The 24,474-nt window shown below is 45.6% G+C and overlaps 1 protein-coding gene across 4 annotated transcripts in view; it reads right to left on the bottom strand.

Annotated features, from left to right (window-relative positions):
* The window catches only part of SLK (STE20 like kinase), a 145,577-nt gene that overhangs the window by 51,679 nt on the left and 69,424 nt on the right, over window positions 1-24,474 (bottom strand). For all 4 annotated transcript variants that reach the window (XM_068111345.2, XM_068111346.2, XM_068111342.2 and 1 more), the window contains 11 exons: window positions 15,620-15,784; window positions 13,897-13,945; window positions 11,656-11,805; window positions 11,418-11,490; window positions 10,263-10,457; window positions 9,917-9,998; window positions 6,028-6,159; window positions 3,990-5,063; window positions 3,296-3,426; window positions 3,051-3,174; window positions 2,778-2,957 (listed from right to left, as the gene is read on the bottom strand). In XM_068111345.2, coding sequence (XP_067967446.2) covers window positions 2,778-2,957; window positions 3,051-3,174; window positions 3,296-3,426; window positions 3,990-5,063; window positions 6,028-6,159; window positions 9,917-9,998; window positions 10,263-10,457; window positions 11,418-11,490; window positions 11,656-11,805; window positions 13,897-13,945; window positions 15,620-15,784 — 2,355 coding nt within the window. The remainder of the gene's footprint in view (window positions 1-2,777; window positions 2,958-3,050; window positions 3,175-3,295; window positions 3,427-3,989; window positions 5,064-6,027; window positions 6,160-9,916; window positions 9,999-10,262; window positions 10,458-11,417; window positions 11,491-11,655; window positions 11,806-13,896; window positions 13,946-15,619; window positions 15,785-24,474) is intronic.

Raw genomic sequence — 24,474 nt, 5'->3', positions numbered from 1 at the left:
TGACTTCCATTGTAGAAAGAATGCCACGAGTGTGTTCGGCGGTTATATCTGCAAAAGGTGGCCACTTTGCTGAGTCAAAGATTTAAATTAAATTTTGTTGAACAAAATGATTCTATGATTTCTTTTTTTATCTCCAATTGTTTATTTGTTCGATGCTTAATTTCAGAGAACATCGAGACATTAAACTGCGTAAATTTCAATATAAACTGGAAAAATTCAGGTGTTCTAAAACTTTTGACCGGTAGTGTATGGATAATGATCTAAACATTAACGTATTATATTTTGGGGTCAAAGGTCAAATCTGTAATAGGTCGATAACTTGAGAACGGCTGAAGTGATCCAATTCAAATTTGGCAAGGGTATGTATAATGATGTAAACATTAATTAGATTTTGGGGTCATAAGTCAAAGGTCAAAGTCTGTAATAGGTCTATAACTTGAGAATGGCTTAAGTGATCCAATTCAAATTTGGCAAGGGTATGTATAATGATGTAAACATTGAATGATTAGAATTTGGGGTCAAGAGGTCAAAGTCTGTAATAGCTCTATAATTCGAGAATGGCTGAAGTGATCTAATTGAAACTTGGTACAGGTATGTATAAGGATGTAAAGATTAACTGATTAGATTTGAGGTTCAAGAGGTCAAAGGTTAAAGATCAAAGTCTGTAACAGGTCCACAACTTGAGAATGGCTAAAGGGATCTAATTCAAACTTGGTACAGATATGTATAATGATATAAAGATTAACTGATTAGATTTCGGGGGTCCCGAGGTCAAAGGCCAAAGGTCAGAGGTCATGTCAGGTAAAATTTTGAGAACTTGTGAACAGCTGAAGAGATTTAAATTAAAACTTGGTAGAGGTATGTATAATGATGTAAACATGAACTGATTACATTTTCGGGTCAATAGGTCAAAGGTCAGATGTCATGCCAGGTAGAAATGTGCTAACTTGGGCACAGCTGAATGGATTTAAACCAAACTTGATACAAGTATTACAATGATGTAATAATGTGGGCAGAGGCATATCAGTCGACGTCGTGACGTCGAAGAGTGCCGTTCTAGTTCTGATCATCAATGATCTCTCCGAATGGCTGGAGAATCCTCTCTATCTTTTTGCTGATGACTCCAGTCTCTGCCGCGCCATATATCAACCCTCAGATCGCCGGCTGCAGCCTCCTCACTCTCTGCAGACCTGGACAAAATCACAGACTGGTCAAACAAGTGGAACATGTCTTTCAATCCTGACAAATCCCACAATCTCACTTTGTCTCTCCGAAAAGACGGACTGGAAAACCCTCCAATCTACTCTCTCAACAATCCTCTCCAAGAAGTTCTGTCACTCAAGTTTTTGGGTCTCACTATCTGCCATGATCTTTGCTGGGAAAACCACATTTCCAAGCTGGCCTCCAAAGCCAGTCACCGACTCGGCATCCTCCGTCATGCGAAGTCCTTTCTGGGCACTTCTGAGCTCCTCACCACTTACAAAGCTTCCATCGCAGCTCAATGGAATACTGCTCTCCCCTCTGGGCTGGTGCTCCTGCTTCACACCAAGCTCGGCTTCACGCTGTAGAAACCAAAGCTTTCAGAATCATTGCTATCTCCCACGATGAAGCCGAGTCTGAGGGCCTATCACTCGCTCACCGCAGGCAGGTTGGTGGTCTTTCTGTATTCTACTGACTCCTCGCCGGCCTTGCTCCCCCAGCTCTCTCTGTGCTCTGTCCCCCAAATATTCCTGCAGGACGCAGGACGCACAAGATTTGCCAGAAACCCATTCCTGGTGAAACCATCAAAATCAAGACTCTCTGCTCACCTTCACTCTTTCATTCCTCTTTTTTTCCCCCTCTGGAACAAACTCCCACACTCTCTTCAATCTCACTCCTCCGTCCAGATCTTCAAAACAGCTGTTCACCACCATCTCTTATCTTCCCCCATCCAAAACCTTGATATTTTCCATCCTTGTTAATACACCCCCAATGCACCTTTTCAAAATTTCGTTTTCTTTCCTGAAAGTTCTAGTAAATGTCCATCTTGTTTATCTCGTGTACTCCGCCCCAGCCCTCTCCCTTCCACAGATCTCCCGATGTCCCTGTTCTATACTGTCGTTGTGCTTCCCTCTCTCTCTCCCCCTCTTGTTTCCCGCTCCCTTTTTTATATGTTCCATGTGTTCGCGCTTACATAAGCCTAGCCTTATTATAAAAAACGTCTTTCCAGAAGTGGCCTTTCCCTTTCCCTTTCCCTCTAAAGGTTTTGAAATCAATAGGCCGCAATAATTTTGGTATAGAAGATAAACACAAGCACAGGTCATCCGAACCCAAAGGTGCAGTGAGGGAGAAGCGTCATTGGCAAAGAAAAAGCAAAATTTTAAAAGAACGCCCACCCGGACCGAGCCCACCAATCAATGGTGGACACAACATAATAAGAGCTGTCAATCAAAGCCATGGTAATCCTGAGGCAAGGAGTGTAATGAGTTAAAGTAATGGTGGGAAGGGAGATGAAGAAAGGATGAGGAAAATAAAGTGGGAATAAGACATCAGAGTTTTCAAAGCTTTTGTAAACTCAGAGAGAACAATCATTAGGAGGTATCATCAGTATGAATAGCATTGCTGTCAATCCTTTTGAACACTATTTTCCAAACACGACCAATATCGTATGTATAGCTTACTCTGATCACTGCAGCCATAATGATATGACGTCTTACTGTGTGCCTTAAGCCGCATTCATTGCGATGACAACCCAAGACTAGCGCCTGATGGTGGTCTCGGTCTCTCTGTGATCCTACCTCCTTTTTTCGGTGCTTGAGCACGTCATGGTATTTGGCAAGTTCCCTCTCTTGCTCTGCCTTGATGCGCTTTGCCTCCTCGCGTAAACGCCCCGTGTGCTCCTGCTCCCGTCGCTCCACGCTCTGTTTCTGCTGCCGTTCTAGGGTCTCCAGCTCCACTTCGTAATGCTTGCGATGCGTCTGCCATCGGGAGGAAAGCGAGTGGGGTTTACAGTGGAGGGAGAGTTTTTGACCGTCGATCGATTACCTATGTACGGGTGAGCAGGACCTTACATTGAGCTCGTGTTCAAAGCGGCGGCTCATCTGCTCGCTCTGCTGCGCCAGTTTACTGTTAAGCTCTTGCTGCGCTCGCTGCTCCTCCTTCTGCAGAAGGCGCAACTCTCGAAGCTCTTGACGCCTGCGGGTACACGGAAGCACAACGAATAACGTAGCAATCGAAGACAGGGATCAAAATAATAAATGGAATCGTTATGAAATTCACTCTCAATGTTCACCATTCCACAATCTTAAGGCCCCACCTCATGCATCGCATCTCAGCATTACGTTTGTGGTCATCGCTGATTATCTTGTTGGTCGTTACACTCGTCTCTACGCCATCTACCATGAACTTGCGTGTTCGTTTCAGCGTTTTTCTCTGTCTCTGCATCTCCTATGAGAACCACATTGTAAGCATGACATGATGTTTCACATCGGCACAGCCTGTGACAATGCATAAATAACAGTACACATCATATAACATCCACCTGACTTTCTTGTAGACATGTCGAGGTTTGTGCAATTAAAGTATCGAAGATGCAATTATCGGATCCCACCAGGTACCACTAAACTTCAGAATGGGCAAACATCACTGATTAGGTGGTTTTGATAGCTGCTGATTGTGTAATCATGTCCATTCGATACAAAGTGCAAGAATGCAAAATGGTTCCCTCTTGGTGAAAGATGCTGGGGTGAGTCAGGGAAACTTGGCATCTATACTTTTGTAAGGCCTGTCCAGATTTATACACGGTACTCAAGAAAAGCAAAATGGAGAGTAAAAGTTGGTAAACAAGCCTATCTAATCCCAACAAGTCTGATGTGGTTCCACAAAACCAAGCTGCGAGCACACCCTAAGAGTTTTATTGCAAACTTTTAAATTGCACACCAGTATATAGAGGCAAACACCTTGCATTGGCAATATAGTAACTTGGGGGCTCCATGGGCATTTTTTTTTACCTGTATTGACAGGGAGCCGATCTCCTTGCTGTGAGCCAGAGCATTGTAGATGGACAGGTTCATGTCCAAGCTTCCCGAGTCAGATCCTGTTGTACCAACGCTGTCAGTGTCCTGTCCTTTATCCTGTTCAGGCCTGCTTTGACTCTTTACAGTTTCGCCATACACCTTTTCTTCATTCTTGGATTCATCCTTGTCCGTCGATTCGACCAGAATGTGGGGTCCATCTCGGAAACCCAGAGGTGGTTCAGGCCTACCCGATGTAACGCTTGGATCATCTCGAAATTCTGGAGGGGGCTCAGTAACATGGACCGGTGGAGAAGGCAATTCAATCACCAGCTCATTGCCATCAGTGGTGCTCTTACCATTCACCTCCTCAACTTTACACTCCATTTCCTTCTCATTTTTGTTCAGATCGGCATCTTTTACATTTGATGGTCGAGCTGTTACGTTGACATTTGGTTCATTCTCCACAAGTGTCTTTTCAACCTCCTCTTCGAGTTCCTTCTCGTGCTTCCTCTCAACTTCAATACCATCCTTTTTATCAACTTCAGCAACGTCCTGAGTATTTGTCACATTGCTCTCACCATTCTGCACCAATGTTTCCACATCCTCCTCCTCCTCCTCTTTCTCATCATTTATTTTCTGTTTATCCTTTCTTTCTTCCTCTTTGTCCTCATCCTCTTCCTCCCCATCTCCCATGTTTTCTACTTCAATGGATTTGATAACATCATTTAATAAAGCCATCGTCACCTCCACAGATTCTGACTTTGTCAAGAAAGGGTGGCAGCTCACTGTTTTTGTGCCTGCGTCACCAACGCCACCATCAACTTGTACATCGTCAACTTCAGCACACACGGCCCGTGTTGGATTCTCTTCGCTATCCTCAGTAGCCAATACAACAGAAACCTCATCAGCCTGACCATTTTCCTCTGGAACTTGTGTACAGACAGGAAGAACATGGCCGGGCTTGTCCCCTAGCAGGTCACCCTGGAAAGGCCCAGGTGTCGGAGGCAGAGATGGCTCCCCGAGGCTGCAAAGACTGACGTCCGATGGCTCGCGCCTGTGTCCCAAAGACTGTGGACAAGAACACAACCAGAAGCTCGATCCACGTGCACAGAAAAAGGTACATACACAGTCAGGTTACTCATAGATAAAAACAACCTCAAAATACTTGTTGGATGCCTCGCACAAAAGACTGCGTACCAAAACTGAACCACGGGTAAAGTGTAAACAGAGGTAATGCCAAAATTAATACAAACATGTGATGCAATCGATTTTTTTCTTTTAACCCTTTGAGTACGGGATTTTTTTTTGATAAAAATACCCCCGGTACGGGATTAATTTGGCATTTTGGTACGGGAATGCAACCACGTACTGACGATCTATTTATAGGTATAGTCGATGACGTGTAGCAACGTCATCCATACACAACTTTTTCGTGGGTTGCGGCACTGGACGTCATCCGTACTCAAAGGGTTAATCGTGGTCTGACACATGAAGAAGCTTGCACATGAATCACATGCAGGACAAAGGCATTAGTAGACGTCAGTATACTTTATACATGAATTGCACGAACATCAGAAGATAATGGACAGACACGTTGCATATGGCATTTGAACCTGGTTTCCCTGCCTCATGAGCCAGAGGTTCAGATGGGAACACAAACACATTTCACGAGTTGTTCTTAAGCAATACCAGCCAATGGGGGTAATCAAGCACTATTCTCCCACGATGCAGGAGGCCGAATTGGCCATTGACGCACCTCTACGGCCAAATTGGTTTACAAGTCGATTCTCGATTAGTGGCCAATGAAACTTAAAAAGGGGCATCAGTCAGAAAGTATCAGTCAGGAAACTTTGTAAAATGAAGTCAAATTGTGACAACTTCCACTTCTACTTCATACCCGTCCATTGAAGCAAAACAAAACGAACGCCCAGGTAACCTGCAGAGTGCGCCTCCCACACCCTCAAGATTAGTTTTTGCAAACAGACATCGCACAAAGTGTGGACGAGAAATACAATTTGTAAATAAGTCATACATTGAGGCTGTCTCCATCTTCCTCCTCGTCCTCTTCTTTTCCCTCTTCTATCTCATCGGTCACTTCAGCTTTCGCTTCGGCAATCAGCTGTTCAAGAGGCTTGGTGGATGCAACCGTAATCACAAACGGATGCTGGGGGTGGAAGGAGAGAGGGATTTTGGGGAGGGGGAGGTGGCGGAAAAAAGTGACATTAAAGCGCGGCGTTACGCGCGCTGCTTGTGAGCAAGGAGGAAGCGGACAAGCGGTAACATATAAACGTCTTTATTGTAAGACTACACTGTAACACTGAAATGTTCCGGGCTGGTCGCCCGGTGTATATCATGAGGCCACGCCTACCCCTCGGGCGTGGCCACCGCCCACTTGGTGCGTGGAATGATGTCACCACGCCAGTGGGCTTTTGTGTCCGCCACAACATCACTGTTATTGGGCTTCTTCTTCAGTTGCCCTTTTCAATAAATCCTTGCTCCATTAGTTCTCATTCAATTCCTTCTTTATCGTCTCCCCCTTCTCTTAACTAAGCATAACCAACTTTACCACCCTTAATTTTCTGCATTCTTCAGTTATCTACCATTGTAATGTCTTCTGTTATTCTTGCATTACAATACTGAAATGTTTCATCAAATTATAACATACATTATCTGACATCAGTCAATTCACACGATGTACTTGATCTGCTCGGTCAATTCTGATCAGAAACACCCTTGTCTGTGCCTCCCACACTAATTGCGATTAATGCTCAACATATTAAACCTGCTTTCAACCATTTCCTAGTCCTGATAATTGAGCAGGCAGTAAAAAGGCCGGTGAAGATGCACGTCGGCATCTACCTTTTTTTTCTTGTATACAAGATCGAGGCTCGTGTAAGAGCTAAGATGCCATGTGTAAAAGAAACATATGTTGCACAGTGTACATGTGATACTGTGCTCTAGAGCTAATGCACACCTCTAATATTCCTGAGGTCTTGAGGAGTTCTAAGAGATGTGTATTGATGTCAAAAACAATTATAGATTACATCATCATGGTCGAAAAACTCTATGAAAACCAAAAATAAAACTATAAAGTTCATAGAACACCTTAACCCGCACAGTTTTGAGAAAGGACATGGATGGGGTCTGCAAGCAGCAAATCGATTGGTCATGAGGACATAAAATGCTGTCATATTTTGTCCAAGTACTGCTAAACGAAAGGGTTTTGAATGTGCCAAGAGGCGATTTGTTTTCTAGTGTTCAAGTATATCGTTAAATTTAAATAAACAACAATGCTAAAAGTTACAGAAAAAAAATTCTGGAGGTTTACCGCCTTTGATGCAACGTCTTTTACACCACCCTATCTAACACACTAGCAGGTGGTTCTGCGGAAAACCCTCCCTTTTTGGGGGGTGGTATATAGGCAAAAAAAGCGCTACCTCGCATGATCCCGGAAGTTTATGTTTTAGCAATGTAAAGGTAGAGCATGGTGATTGTGAATATAACAGGTTCGACGATGTGTTCGGCCTGAACTGCATGACAATCAAAATGCCAGTGGGTGGAGTCAGCATTCCTACTAATGACATCTTGTGGGTGGAGCCAGGCCAGCTGTCCAACCAACTGGCGGAAAGAGGGAAACAGACTGACAGGAAACTACCGCTACTTTAATATATCGATTACATTAGTTATTTGTTCAGATGAATTCAGAGCCAAAGTTCTGATAAACTACAGATTCATTTTTGGATTTGTTTACAAAATATAACATTCAATTGTTAATACATTAAATAGTTCCTCGATCATAAACTGCCACTTGTACACAGCCAAACAGACAAAGGGAACCAGTTGTTTAACCGTGCTTTTTGATTTACGCACATGGGTTAAACACCATCATGCATTTGTTGGAGAGCTACATATTGTTATGAATTTTGGGGTAGGGGAATATCTAGATCTGCATAGGTAGGTGTCCGGCTGTCATGATAGGGAACCTCACCTGTAATAAGTTCTATGTTTAGCCCGGTTTGTCGGATCAAGTGTGTACCTGTGGTCATACAAGGATGACTGTGTGATAAATAGTTGTAGGGACTAAGATAATTCCCCTGTGTGTCAGATCTGGCGATCATACCTGTGTCCCTTAGGGCAACGCACTCTTGTAGACATTAGATAGGGCCATTAGTGCACTACATTAATTAAATCCCCCCCCCTTACAATGACTGACCATAAGAACTGACCGGAAGAAACAGGCAGGAAGCGGCCGCGTACAACGGCGCCATGGAAGACGAACATCGTGCCAGTCAGGCTGGGAGCCACGCCCAGGATAACTAGTGATTGGCCAGTGGAGGGGCGAGCAACAAATACCACACCGATTGGCAGAGTAGGGGAGGACGTGCGATTGGTTAAAGGAAGGGCAGAGAGCTTCCCCGTGATTGGAGATGGAGAGTAAAGAAGGACTGGTGGTTGGCCACCGACCAATGGCATGGGAGCAGGGCGCCAAGAGCTCCGCCAATGGGAGGGGGACGGAGGAGATCAGAGGATTCGGAAAGGTTAGAAGCGACGCACTGGTTGGAGGGAAGCGAGCTGACTTCAGAAGACCGCCAGTAAAACCGCTCGCTCCCCGGCATTTTTCTCTCTTCCCTTCGCCTTCTCATTCCTGGATTCGTCCTACCCAAACCTCCCTTCTGCCCGTGATTTTCGTCTCCATTTGGACCTCTTCCCATGCAATCCGAATTTGCCTGCTGGACCAAAGACGGTGGAGAGACGATCGTGCGAGCGGGACCTGCCGGGTGGTGTGCGATGATCAGCGGAGCGTGAGAATGGAGCGGACCGAGGCCTTCTTCCCGCCAAGCACGGAGCCACGTCCGGACGCGTGTTTGAGGCCTGGACTACTGAGACAGATAAGACGCACCACATTTCACAACACGACGAGACATTTATTTTATTCACCCTCTCCCATTGTTTCGTTTCTGAAGTCTGGTGCGGGAACGTCCCGATATAGGGGTTTAGTTATTTATCGGTACGGTTCCATTGTTCTCGGGTTCCGTAATAAATATTTCTTTCTTGTACATTTTAAATTCTGTGTTTGGTTTGATTTATTAATTTCCAGGTTGAAGGCATCGGACCTTGAAGGTAAGCGTGGCATCCTCCCCCAATCCCCCGGCTCGTGTATCGATCCACCATTGAATTGGAAACGCCTCGTTAAGCTCGATTCATCCGTGGTGACGCTCGGTGTTAACTGAGCCAAACCACACGACAATATGGTTATAGGAAATTGGCAAATTGATAACTCCCTACAAATAAATCACAACTCGCACTATATGTAAAGAGTAGTGTGACTTAAAAGGCCAGAAATTGCAGTCGCAGCATTTCAGCTGATCAGTGGCCAAGGTCAATAAAGAATCGGAAGAGGCCGCTTTTGCTCTGTACGAAGGGTCGACACTCAAAATGGCAGCTTCTCCTTGCTTCTCACAGCGGTTAGCAAACCTTGACCAACGTTCTGTTGATTCAATTCATTCATAGACTAAACTCGAGTGGCTTGCTCACAAAGTTATTTGTTCATAGTTTTAGCCTAATTTCTGCACGTCCTGGGCGAGTAGGCATGATGCTGATGGCACCGTGCTGTCACTGGAGATACAGACCTGAACCCACCAGCAGAAAAAGGTGACCTTCAGTTGTGCAAAACAAGAAAGATAGGCCAAAATCTCAAGAACTTTTGAAATATTAACCTTTTTACAAGTTCAAAAACAACCGATCCAAAGTTCTGGTGTAACACATATAACACAAAGTTAGATACAGTATCTCCAAAAACCAACAACAATCCCTCCAGCAGCTCAAGAGGCAGAAGCATACCTAAGTATACATCTTCAAATACTCTGAGATCTCAATATCACTGGCATAATTATTCGTGGTTGCAAGGCCGAGCGACTCACCTGCAGGAGCTGGGAGACGGACCAACGTGTCTCTGGGTTCTTGTCTAAAGCCTTCTTGAGGAAATTGTTGAAGTCATTGGACCTTTGTGTAAATAAATTGAAAAGTACAAAGATCAAGTGAATGTGGGTCCAAACACTAAATAGGACAAATAAATAAATAATGTTTTTTGTTTAACAATGTAAAATGCCAGGTTTCTAAGATGCCAGGTTTCTAAGATGACAAGTTAAGGACTTTATCGTTCTGTGAGGATCATTACAAGGCATTGGATTGCGGAGCACAACAAAGCCAAGAAACGTAATGGAGAGCTATCATACGTGTAATGGCTAAAACACCGATGTGGCATACCAGCGAGAGGGGTACTCGAGTGATGGAGGTTCCGCCTTGGCGATTTTGAGGAGAACTCGCATTGGGTTAAGCTCATGATGTGGTGGCTCCACTTCTGCTAGTTCGATCAACGTGACCCCGAGAGACCAAATATCAGCCTTGTAGTCGTAGGGCGAGTCCTTGAAAGTCTCACACATCACAACCTCTGGAGCCATCCTGGTGTGGTGGAGGAAAGGACATCACAGAGTGAAATTAAGCTGTGTTGTTCAACTTGATGTAAAGAAAATAAAATGGCTGGCAGGATACTCGAGAGGTATGTACACTCCCCAATAGCCTGGGTTCTAATGTCAGCCCAGTTATAAACTGTCATCCTGGTGTTTCACGTGCGGGTGATACACTAATACTAATGTGTCGTCGCTCTCATGGACGCTAAACTGGGTTGTCCCATCTGCTGGAAATTATTTGTGGACCTTAAAGATCCTACGGTGTCCTTTCCAAAGAGTAGGCGAGCTATTTCCATCCTGACCAGATTACAAATCGCTTTTGTAACCTGCGTCAGCGGAAGCACAGGCATACCCCTCCCAAAGTCATCTACTCCTCCACCCCGTCCAACGATGAGACTGTCATGTGCTGTAAACGAAATAACCAAATAAAAACTAAAACGGTATTCTTCGACGTCACGACGTCAACCGACATACCTCCGCCCAGCTTATTCCATCACAATACACATACTTGTACCAACTTTAATTTAAATCCTTTCAGCTGTTCTCAAGTATCGCATTTTTACCTGACATGACCTCTGACCTTTGACGCCAAAAATCTAATCGATTAGTCTTTGCCTCATAATAAATATGAACTTGGACCAAGTTTTGTCAATATCGCATCACTGTTTATCAAGTTAGCGCAGCAACAGAAGTTTTACCGAAAGGGACCTTTGATCTTTGACCTGTTGACCCCATAATCTAATCTATTTACCTCTACATAATTATACATACTTGTACCAAGTTTGACTTCCCTTCAGCTGTTCTTAAGTTATCGTGATAACAAAAACCTATCATAGGACGGACAACCCAAAAACATTTTAAAAATAAATAAATAAATGGCCTTAAAAACTAAAAGGATTAAAGTGATAGTGCCCATTTGTCAAGAGTGTCATCATCTGCAATGAAACCGTACCAGTAAGGTGTTCCGATGAAGGTGTCGCGGCACTGAAAGGTCTTGGTATTCTTTGCTGAAACTCCAAAGTCAGCTAACAGAAGAAACAGAAAGTGGGAAATAAGAAGAGAGTTTAAGAAACCTGCTTTGTTCTTCTCCGAAAGAATAATCATAGAAGAACACAAGACACAAAGATTCCCACACTATATGGCAGTACAATGATAACGAACAAAGATAAGCATTTTAAAGGTTAACTCACCAAGCTTGACCTGCCCATCAAGCAGCAGCAAAATATTTCCAGCCTTGAGATCCCGGTGGATGATTTTGTTGTTGTGCAGATATTGCAAGGCCTCCAGCGTGGACTTGCAAACAACGCGTATCTGTGGCTCTGTCAGGCCCCGCTCCAGCTCTGATGGTCACACGCATCGGTACGGTAATCAGAAATATAGGGCCAGATGCATCGGTACGGTAATTCAGATATATCGGGCCTCACAAATCGGTACGGTAATCAGAAATATAGGGCCATCTGCATTGGTACGGTAATAAGAAATATAGGGCCACACAAATCGGTACGGTAATCAGAAATAAAGGGCCAGATGCCTCGGTACGGTAATCAGAAATATAGGGCCACACACATCGGTATGGTACTAAGATATATAGGGCCACACACATCGGTATGGTAATCAGAAATATAGGGCCACACACATCGGTATGGTAATAAGAAATATAGGGCCACACGCATCGGTACAGTAACCAGAAATATAGGGCCACACGTATCGGCATGGTAATCAGAAATATAAAGTCACACACATCGATCGGTACGGGAATCAGATATATCGGGCCAGATGCATCGGTACGGTAATCAGATATATCGGGCCACACACATCGGTACGGTAATCGGAAACATAGGGCCACATGCATCGGTACGGTGATCAGATATATTGGGCCAGATGCATTGGTACGGTAATCAGATATATCGGGCCACACACATCGGTACGGTAATCGGAAATATAGGGCCACATGCATTGGTACGGTAATCAGATATATCGGGCCACACACATCGGTACGGTAATCGGAAATATAGGGCCACATGCATCGGTACGGTGATCAGAAATAAAGGGCCAGATGCCTCGGTACGGTAATCAGAAATATAGGGCCACATGCATCGGTACGGTAATCAGATATATCGGGCCAGATGCATTGGTACGGTAATCAGAAATATAGGGCCACATGCATCGGTACGGTAATCAGATATATCGGGCCAGATGCATCGGTACGGTAATCAGAAATATAGGGCCACACATAGGTATGGTAATCAGAAATATCGGGCCAGATGCATCGGTACGGTAATCAGATATATCGGGCCAGATGCATCGGTACGGTAATCAGAAATATAGGGCCACATGCATCGGTACGGTAATCAGAAATATAGGGCCACACATAGGTATGGTAATCAGAAATATCGGGCCAGATGCATCGGTACGGTAATCAGATATATCGGGCCAGATGCATCGGTACGGTAATCAGAAATATAGGGCCACATGCATCGGTACGGTAATCAGATATATCGGGCCAGATGCATTGGTACGGTAATCAGAAATATAGGGCCACATGCATCGGTACGGTAATCAGATATATCGGGCCAGATGCATTGGTACGGTAATCAGAAATATAGGGCCACATGCATCGGTACGGTAATCAGATATATCGGGCCACATGCATCGGTACGGTAATCAGAAATATAGGGCCACATGCATCGGTACGGTAATCAGATATATCGGGCCAGATGCATTGGTACGGTAATCAGAAATATAGGGCCACATGCATCGGTACGGTATTCAGATATATCGGGCCAGATGCATCGGTACGGTAATCAGATATCGGGCCAGATGCATCGGTACGGTAATCAGATATCGGGCCAGATGCATCGGTACGGTAATCAGAAATATAGGGCCAGATGCATCGGTACGGTAATCAGAAATATAGGGCCACATGCATCGGTACGGTAATCAGAAATATAGGGCCAGATGCATCGGTACGGTAATCAGAAATATAGGGCCACATGCATCGGTACGGTAATCAGAAATATAGGGCCAGATGCATCGGTACGGTAATCAGAAATATAGGGCCACATGCATCGGTACGGTAATCAGATATCGGGCCAGATGCATCGGTACGGTAATCAGAAATATAGGGCCACATGCATCGGTACGGTAATCAGATATATCGGGCCAGATGCATCGGTACGGTAATCAGATATCGGGCCAGATGCATTGGTACGGTAATCAGAAATATAGGGCCACATGCATCGGTACGGTATTCAGATATATCGGGCCAGATGCATCGGAACGGTAATCAGATATATCGGGCCAGATGCATCGGTACGGTAATCAGAAATATAGTACAAATTCATATTATTTCGGTCGGCAACATCAACGCACTGCTTGTCCAACGCTGGCTTAAGATGAGTGCAAGGCCAAGGGAAAGGGAAATCACTTACCTAACATTATCGCATCCAGGGCACCACCAGCACAGAACTCGATAAAGATCTGCAATAGAAGGAAACACCTCTGTTGGTAAAGTGTCCTTTCACGTTATGTCCTGCCAATGGTTTTTGGTGGAGGGAGAGGAGTGGGGAGGGAGGGGGTGGGGGTTGGGCGAGAGGTTTCCACCTTTCCTGCAATGTCCATAAAGGTGGAAGCAAAGTAAGTTGCGATATATAAAGTTTCTCCAAGAGCCATAGACCCTGTATATATTTTTAAATCACTATCATAAGAACAACAGCCAGCCTCAAATTTACCAAAGCCCTTTCGAAGCACAAACTGTCCCACATGCCACCCCAGAAGAGCACACGCTTCGTCACGCAAGCAAGAGTGTGGCTGTGTACCGTTTCACTAATCACTCGATCATGCAATGCGCTGCAAAATGGCCGTGTCCGGTTACAGATCCCATGCCACCCCACAAGTGTCATCATGCTTGAGCTATGCGTCCCTTTGAAAGTAGATGCCACATCAACATCTTTCCCCCATTATGGTAATCACTGTGCACTCGTTCAGGTCTCATCTCAATATTACTGGCAGAGCACCAGAAGTGTGCTTCTGACACATTCGTTCCACCAGGTAACACACGGCATAGCCTCTCCAAAACGGGGGGTTTGGTGTCCCATCTGGAACCTTAGCTCAAACACACCTGATCCCATCAAGTTGGATCATTTCGATATCTTCCTTTGTAATGCTACAAAATGGACAGTTATCCTTTTCTTAAACTTGTATTCTTTCCTTTTAGAAGCTACTAGTTCTGTAATCTGCCATCCGGCCTAATGAGTAGGGTTATGACAGACATCCTTCGCATCGTTCTCTGCAGGCACAATCAACACCAGTAACGTGATCACAGTCACACTGTAAGGAACCTTAAATACCAACAGAAAGGCTACCTGTGGACTAAGGGAGACCATGGTAGGTTCTACTCACCGAACATACCGCCATTGGCCATCGATCATTAACCTGAAGTTGCTGAAGCAGCACATAGTGAAGGACAGAGTTACTTTCGATGGCCTTAAAACCTGCGGACTAAGAAGATTTGCAGAGAGTGATTTAACGAACGTTGTGAAGGAGTGCATATGCTCCGAAGCGATCGGAATGTTATGGACAGAGGCTCCTAGAAAATAAGTTCCTGCAACACTCCAGCATCGGATATCTGGAGCAAACACCAATAGTGTACGACGAGGGCCTAACCCGCTGGAATTGTCCTCCACAAATAACAAACAAAGCCAGTGCGTCCCTATTTACTGCTATCCGAGGTGCAAGACTACCGACGGCCTGCCTCGTCTGCCGTCATATTGGAGAGCAGGTTTTTCCAACAGTGAAAACAAAGCGCGAGTCAGCAGGCAGAGCACCGCCTGCGGGAAAGGAAATGCATGTGGCAAGCAGATTGTGATCAGCACTCCGCTTCCCATAGCTTTACCCAACAGTAGGTTTCCGGTTAATCGCAACGAGGAACACTACACACCACACCAAGGAACTTGCCCTTCGTTCTTGGTATGACCCCTGTTGGGGATGACTGCGTTTGAAATATATCGGTTGGAGGGGCGGGCGGGGGTGAGGGAGAGCAGACTGTGGGAGTTGGTAAAATAGGAAGCTCATGTCCCAAATAAATCTGGGAGTACCGTGAAAATTGACACTCAGCTGAAGGTTGTAGTGTTAGCCAGGCCTGTGCACTCTCACCCAGAGATTGTCCTCATAATAGAAGGCGTCCATGAGATGCACGATGTGCTTATGGTTGCAAGAAGCAAGGATTTCTATCTCCACCATGTAGTCGTCAAGTTCTTCCTCGGTTTTCGTCTCGATCACTTTTGCGGCCGCCAGCTCACCAGTCTCCTTGTGTTGGGCCTGGAGACAAGAAATGTTAAGGTTTATTGTGGCAATGGAAAAGTTCGAATGAAACACCCACCTGCACTACCGTGAAATATTCAACGAGTCAAACTTGAGAATGAGTTCGCTGCGACAAAGAATTTGCAATTCAACATCAAACACGCACATTCTGCCAGACATTGTCCATGTGGAATGAACATACCCGATCGATCATGTGTCAGTGGCTTGGCACATTGGCATTCCAGTTAGGGATTTGCCTTCTTTCTACCTGATACCTCAAATTGACAGGATCACTTTAGAAAAATTAGAAAACAGAGGAAATCGGGGGATGCTTAAGAAATGTTTGGGTACATCCAGGAAGGGAAAAGTTGGCAGATGGGTAGAGGTTGAAGGTTAAATATAGACAATATATATATTCGATTTCAAAACACACCTGATCACAAGTGCACCTCACTGACCGGGTCCTCAGCATCATCTCGTTTCGGCCTTTCAACCTCGATACGGTCAGCTAAGGTGGGCCGGCAGGGGCAAATACGCCTCCACATGCAGCAGCTACACCCGGTGCGTACATACCCCCACCCGCAGCCAGTGAGAACACAGACTAAACAAAACCACCTCCACTCCCAGAATCCACATATCCATCCATCCATCCATCCATCCATCCATCCATCCATCCATCCATCCATATACATCCATACACACACACACACACACACACACACACACACACACACACACACACACACACACACACACACACACACACACACACACACACACACACACACACACACACACACACACACACACACACACACACACACACACACACACACACACCTCCTTTCTGTTCCACGCTTAGTCACTACTCCTTTAGTCTGAAATGAACCACCACCCACAACCTCAACCTACACCGTTGGACGAGCCTCCCTAAACTTCCTCCATATCCAAAATGAGCCTGTCAAGGCAACCTGGGCCACTCTGTCACACATCCTCCTTCTTTCTGTCCCACACACTCCAAGCCGAGCAAGAAATGCAGAAAAGGAATTGAATGATCGTGTTAAGGCCATTTTAAGGCCATCATTATCCATTAATTACAAACAGAAAATATATATATATACTAGCTTGGTGAGGCGAGCGACGCGTCGTTACAGAGGAACGGGCTTATTTTAGCTGAGGCTAATGACTGTACCTGAGTTGCTGTGTTGTCATGATTTACACCAATCATAATACAAACAATTACTTTGCACAAATGTATTTGTTGTGTTTGTGATATTACATTTTTAGAGGCAATTTAGGTTGAATGTTTTTTTTTCAAGAAAGAACCCCTCAGCAGATACATAGGGGAGGGGAAGGTGCAGACTGGAAGTTTGGGACGATTCCACCTCACCACCACGTAATTCAAAACACCTCACCACCACGTAATTCAAAACACCTCACCACCACGTAATTCAAAACACCTCACCACCACGTAATTCAAAACACCTCACCACCACATAATTCAAAACACCTCACCACCACGTAATTCAAAACACCTGACCACCACGTAATTCAAAACACCTCACCACCACATAATACAAAACACCTCACCACCACGCAATACAAAACACCTCACCACCACGTAATTTCAAACACCTCACCACACCTAATTTAAAACACCTCACCACCAAGTAATTCAAAACACCTGACTACCATGTAATTCAAAACACCTCACCACCACGTGATTTAAAACACCTCACCACCACATTATTTCAAACACCTCATCACCAACTAATTCAAAACACCTCACCACCACATAATAAAAAACACCTCACCAAGTAATTCAAAACACCTCACCACCACATAATTCAAAATACCTCACCACCACGTAATTCAAAACACCTCACCACCACATAATTAAAAACACATCACCACCAACGTAATTCAAAACACCTCACCACCATGTAATTCAAAACACCTCACCAACACGTAATTCAAAACACCTCACCACCACATAATTAAAAACACATCACCACCACGTAATTATAAATACCTCACCACCATGTAATTCAAAACACCTCACCACCATGTAATTCAAAACACCTCACCACCATGTAATTCAAAACACCTCACCACCACGTAATTCAAAACACCTCACCACCACGTAATTCAAAACACCTCACCACCATGTAATTCAAAACACCTCACCACCACATAATTCAAAACACCTCACCACCACGTAATTCAAAACACCTCACCACCGCGTAATTATAAATACCTCACCACCATGTAATTCAAAACACCTCACCACCATGTAATTCAAAACACCTCACCACCATGTAATTCAAAACACCTCACCACCACGTAATTCAAAACACCTCACCACCACGTAATTCAAAACACCTCACCACCATGTAATTCAAAACACCTCACCACCACATAATTCAAAACACCTCACCACCACGTAATTCAAAACACCTCAACACCACATAATTAAAAACACATCACCACCACGTAATTATAAATACCTCACCACCATGTAATTCAAAACACCTCACCACCACATAATTCAAAATGTCACCACCACGTTATTAAAAGCAGTTCACAACCACGGAAACAAAAGTTTCAGGGAGTAGTTCCATGACAACACAGACACTGCCCAGATTTGTAGATATCTCTATATAATTCCAGCAATCTCTGTGTGTGTGTGTGTGTGTGTGTGTGTGTGTGTGTGTGTGTGTGTGTGTGTGTGTGTGTGTGTGTGTGTGTGTGTGTCTGTCTGTATGCGACCGCTGTTTCTCGACAACTACCGGTCCGATATACTTGAAACTTGCCAGGTATATTGCTGGGGACCCGAGGATGTGCCTTTTCAAGGTTTGAAATTAATCGGACAAGTGGTTCCCAAGGTATGGTCACCGTACTCGCAAGCCGTTCGCTTTGGCTTTGCGAATGGACCAAACCATTTCATGTAAATAGAGGGGGGGGATTGGCCTATACACAGCCTCTCTGGATGTTAACTTTGCCAAAAACAAGAAAATAAAAACAACCGTTAGTTTAATTGGTCTATTATAGTTCTATTAAAGATGATAGGTTAATAATTTAATATTGAGAATTTGTGCTTCCCAAGTTATGGTCTCTCACATTCGCCTATATTTTCTTGCTCCGTATTCTGTGGTCGTTTCTGACACGTGGTGGAAAAAAAAATTTATTGTTGTTGTTGTTGTTGTTGTTGTTGTTCTCTTCTCTTTTCTTTGTTTTCCCTTGCGAAAAGATAAAATACGTTTGCGATAATTGAATAATTGGCCATTACAACTAAATTGTTTTCCCTTGCGAAAAGATAAAATACGTTTGCGATTGGCCATTAAAACTAAATTGCGAATAATCGTAACTGCGATAAGCAAACTTCCGGATGAGTTCTTAACTTCCGGACTTACGGAAAGTGACGAATTTCTGTGTTCCTATCATTTATCTTGCGCATAGATAAACACAATGCCCCAATCCAGTCGTCGTTTACGAGAGCGAAGGAACGAAGCTGCGCGTCTTGCACGCGCAATGGAATCTGACGTATCACGATCTGCTCGCTTGACACGCAACGCTACGCGCGTGACAAGACGTCGTGCTACTGAGTCAGATGAAGAACGATCTGCTCGCTTGACACGCGACGCTACGCGTGTGACAATACGTCGTGCTGCTGAGTCGGATGAAGATCGAGCTGCACGCTTGGCACGCGACGCTACGCGTGTGACAAGACGTCGTGCAGCTGAAACGGATGAAGATCGAGCTGCACGCTTGGCAGACACCACTGAACGCGAGGCAAGGCGTCGTGCAGCTGAAACAGATGAAGATGGAGCTGCACGCTTGGCAGACACCACTGAACGCGAGGCAAGGCGTCGTGCAGCTGAAACAGATGAAGATCGAGCTGCACGCTTGGCAGACACCACTGAACGCGAGGCAAGGCGTCGTGCAGCTGAAACAGATGAAGAACGAGCTGCACGCTTGGCAGACAACACTGAACGCGAGGCAAGGCGTCGTGCAGCTGAAACAGATGAAGATCGAGCTGCACGCTTGGCAGACAACACTGAACGTGAGGCAAGGCGTCGTGCAGAAGAAATCCCTCACCAGCGAGAAGACCGGCAAGTGAGGGATGCCCTGCGCCATCAGGACGTGCACCGTGCGAGACTAGAGCAGGCTCACCGTGAGAATCGCAACCTTGCTCGATACGATAACAACGATTTTTTCCGAGAGGAACTTCACGTTGAGTACAGGCACGCGTTGAGCAGGACCTCATTATTTCAATGCCCTAAATGCTCACATTGTGATGCTTTTGTGTGGAACGAGGAGAGGAGAGGATTTTGCTGCAACTACGGTAAGGTCGACCTTAAGCATGATCCTACGAATCCAAAACCCGGCTCAATTCCATCACAGCCTCCAGATGCTATTAAAAACCTTTTCCTTAACCAGGACTTTGTGAAGCATGCGAAACAGTACAACAACGCGCTGGCAATGGCAAGTATCGGTGTCCGAGAGATAGGTATGCCTGGCTTTAATCCTGGAGTGCGCATACAAGGCAAGGTTTACCATTACATTGGTGCTCCTCTTGCCGATCTGGGTTGTACCCCATGCTTTGCCCAGATCTACTTTCACGATCCAGTCCATGAGCTGGATTATCGTCGTGCCCACACCTCGAACAGTAGCCTGAATGAGCAGTTTTTGCTAAGAGCACACACAACAGGCCATTCATGAGTGCAACCCATACGTCCAGCAATTCAAATCAGCCATTGAGTATGTGGTTCATAATGATAGCGCCAATGAACTGAAAATTGTGTTAACAGGTCGCACGCGGCGCCGAGACCTTCATCATGGTACCGTCAACCTTCCCTCACCAGACAGCGATGTGGCTGTCATTGCTCCAGGGGCAACGGCAACAGAGCAGTTTGGAAGGCTGGCAGTCGGTGTTCACCTCAGAGGAGGAGGTTTACAGACAATAGACGCCATGCATCCAGCGTATGACCCACTATCATACATACTTCTGCTACCCTGCGGCTCCCAGGGGTACCACACTGAGTTGGCAGGGATAACGCCAACATCTTTCTACCGCTACCATCTCCAAGTACGTGATCCTACTCATCACTTCAATCTACTGCTTCGTGGTGGAAAGTTGACACAGCAGTACGTATGCGACATGATGGCAAAAATTGAGTCACACCGTCTCAATTGGATTCGCTGCAATCAGAAGTCAATTAAGGCAGAAAAGTATAAGATCATCGTTGATGCGTTGAACAATGATGCTGAGGTGCTACCTGGACGCCTCACCATTCTGCCGCCATCAATTTATGGGTCGCCACGTTGGTATGCCAAAGAGTTTCAGGATGCAATGGCTTTGGTCCGAGTCAAGGGAAAACCTGACTTTTTTCTAACATTCACCTGCAACCCAAAGTGGCCAGAAATTAAAGAATCGCTTTTTGAGGGTCAGTCAGCCAACGAAAGACCTGATATCATCGCCCGGGTGTTTCATATGAAGGTGGAAGCACTCCTCGCAGACCTCCTCAAGCATGACATCTTGGGCCATGTGGACGCTTATGTGATGGTGAAGGAAACGCAAAAGCGTCACCTTCCCCATATACACATGCTCCTGACCATGGTACCTCGCGACAAGCCCAGAACACCAGCAGATGTCGATCGTGTGGTCTCTGCTGAGATTCCTGACAAACGCTCAAATCCGGAACTACACCGTATCGTGACATCACACATGATTCATGGCCCATGTGGGGAATGGAACATCGCGAGCCCTTGCATGGCAGACCGGAAGTGCACAAAGGACTATCCCAAAGTCCTACGAGAAACGACAAGCTTCTCTGATGACTCCTATCCCCTGTACAGAAGACGTGCAGAAGCAGCACCTGGTGATCCCATCATGAAGACTATACGAGGTGGTGCTAACGTATTAGTTAACAATGCATGGGTTGTGCCTTACAATCCATATATTGTCCTCAGGTACGAAGCTCACATCAACCTTGAGATCGTATGTGCTGTCACCAGTGTGAAGTACCTGTACAAATACCTTGAAAAGGGGCCGGACCAGTGCCTGGTCAGACTAGAGCCACATGAGAGGATGCGAGAGGCATTACGACATGATGAAGTGACACGATACGAACTAGGGCGATACATCACCGCATCTGAGGGATACTGGCGCATATACGAATTCCCCATTCAAAGCAAGTACCCGCCAGTCGAGATGCTGGCACTCCATCTACAGGATGAGCAGGTGATCACGTTCAATGGCGAAGGTGCCGTACAGAACGTGGCGGAGTCAGGACCCCCTGCGACAACGCTCACCGCCTTTTTCGAAGCTATGAATCTCCATCCACACATGCGTCATGTTCTATATCCAGATGTGTTCCAACACTTCACCTACTTTAGGAAAAGGTTTCAATTGCGGAAGAGAAGGCTGAGTTTCCAGGATAACCGTAAGGCTGATACGGTTGGGCGGCTCCCCATCATTTCCGTCAACTCACATAATGCCGAGTTGTACTATCTCCGCATGCTACTGTACCGCGTGCCTGGCCCCACATGCTTTCAGGATCTCCGTCGTGTTGGTGATAGGGTCATGGAGACCTATCTGGCAGCCTGCATTGCGTATGGCATCGTTGACAATGACCAGGAGGTGGATTCTGTTATGGAAGAGGCTGCAAATATCGCATTTGGCCCTGCAGTCCGCGAAGTATTTGCCAACATGCTCATATTCGTCCTCAGAGGCAACCACTTGCAGTTCTGGGAAAGGCACAAATATGTGCTGTGCGAGGACTTCATGCGTGCAGCAGGTGTGAACGAGCCAAATGGACGCATTGTGAGTGAAGTGCTACTGGAGCTGAGGGACCAAATTGAGAGGCACGGCTTTTCGCTTAGTAAGACCTTTGGCCTTCCTGAGCCTGAACCAGTTCATATCCAGTCTCGCATTCCCCGCATCATCGAGCACGAAACAGGGCACAATATAGGAGAACTTGAGGCTCACATCGCTCAAACAGAGTGCCTTCTTAATGACGAGCAGCGCGTTGTTGTCGATACAGTGATGAGGAGTGTGGAACACGGTCATGGCTGGATGATCGCAGTTGATGCAAGTGGTGGGACTGGGAAAACATTCACATTGTCTCATATACTCAACAAAGTGCGAGCAAAGGGCAAAGTGGCTCTTGCGACTGCTGCAAGTGGTATTGCAGCTACTCTGCTGCCTAAAGGGGCCACCTTCCATAGTAGGACCAAGTGTCCTCTCATTCTCACTGATGAGTCCACTTGCAACATCAGTGAAAATGACACCACTGCAGCACTCATACGAATGACGGATATAATGGTGGTGGATGAGGTTTCAATGATGGATCGTCGCGCATTGGAGGCAGCAGATCGAACATTCCAGTGGCTTCGGGCCTCAGAGGAACCATTTGGCGGCATCACAATGGTTTTCAGTGGTGACTGGAGGCAGATCCTTACCGTTGTGCCACACGGTAGCCGTATTGACATAGTTGGAAGGTGCTTCAAGAGCTCATACCTGTGGAGAAAAGTGCAGGTACTTCGTCTCACAGTAAACATGAGGATCATGCAGGGTACTGGAGAACAACAGGGCGAATCTGATTTTGCAAAATTCCTGTTGGATCTGGGCGAAGGGAAGATTCCTGTCAATCCAGAAGTGGGTGAATTTGCTATTGAGCTCAGGGAACCGCTCATTCTTCCAGGTGAAAAACTCCAGGATATTGTCACTTGGGTGTACGAAGACTTGCACACCAACATTACCAACCCCAAGTGGCTATGTGAGCGTGTTATACTATGTCCGACCAATTCCGAAGTCGATCAGGTAAATGACTACATGACAACCATATTTCCAGGGGAGGCACATGTTTGCTGTAGCGTAGATACAGCCGAATCTGAGGGTGATCATTTGTATCCGCCTGAGTTCCTGAACACCCTCTGTCCATCTGGTATGCCTCCACATCGGATCACTCTCAAGGTGGGTATGGTAATCATGCTGCTACGAAATTTTGACCAGCAAAGCGGGCACTGCAATGGCTCAAGGTACGTCATCCATCAGATCCTTCCAAATCTGTTGGTTGCAAAATCTGTGATGGGTGTCAATTCTGGACGCACATTGCTCATTCCACGCATAACCTTGAGTCCATCTGACAACATGTTCCCGTTCACTCTGCGGCGTCGACAGTTTCCGGTACGACCCTGCTTTGCCATGACTGTGAATAAATCCCAAGGGCAGTCGCTACACCGTGTTGGGGTCTTCTGCACAAGAGACTTCTTCAGCCATGGTCAGTTCTACGTGGCGGCCAGTAGGGTTGGCAGCTCCAGCAGCCTCCGCATTCTTTCCTTGGACGAGGAAACAAAGAAGCAGCGCCGTTTCCTCAGCAATGTTGTTTATGAAGAGGTGCTAACGAGATAAAGGTGTGTACATGTAAACAATTTTTATTTTTATTTTTATTTAGTTATTGAAGAAAAATTGTGCAGAAAATAATTTATCAAACAAAGTGCACAACTTTTTTTTGTTTTCAGGTGTCAAAACGGTGTGGCCTTTGGAACTGGGGGTTGGAAGTGGGTTTTTTTTTGGTTGTTGTTGTTATTGTTGTTGTTGTTCTCTTCTCTTTTCTTTGTTTGTCCTTGCGAAAAGACAAAATACGTTTGCGATAATTGAATAATTGGCCATTAAAACTAAATTGCGAATAATCGTAATTCTG

The sequence above is a fragment of the Myxine glutinosa genome, chromosome 3, assembly GCF_964187855.1.
Source record: "Myxine glutinosa chromosome 3, kmMyxGlut1.1, whole genome shotgun sequence".
NCBI lineage: Eukaryota > Metazoa > Chordata > Myxini > Myxiniformes > Myxinidae > Myxine > Myxine glutinosa.
Note: the sequence above shows the minus strand (reverse complement) of the source record. Positions and strands in the feature narration are given on the sequence as shown.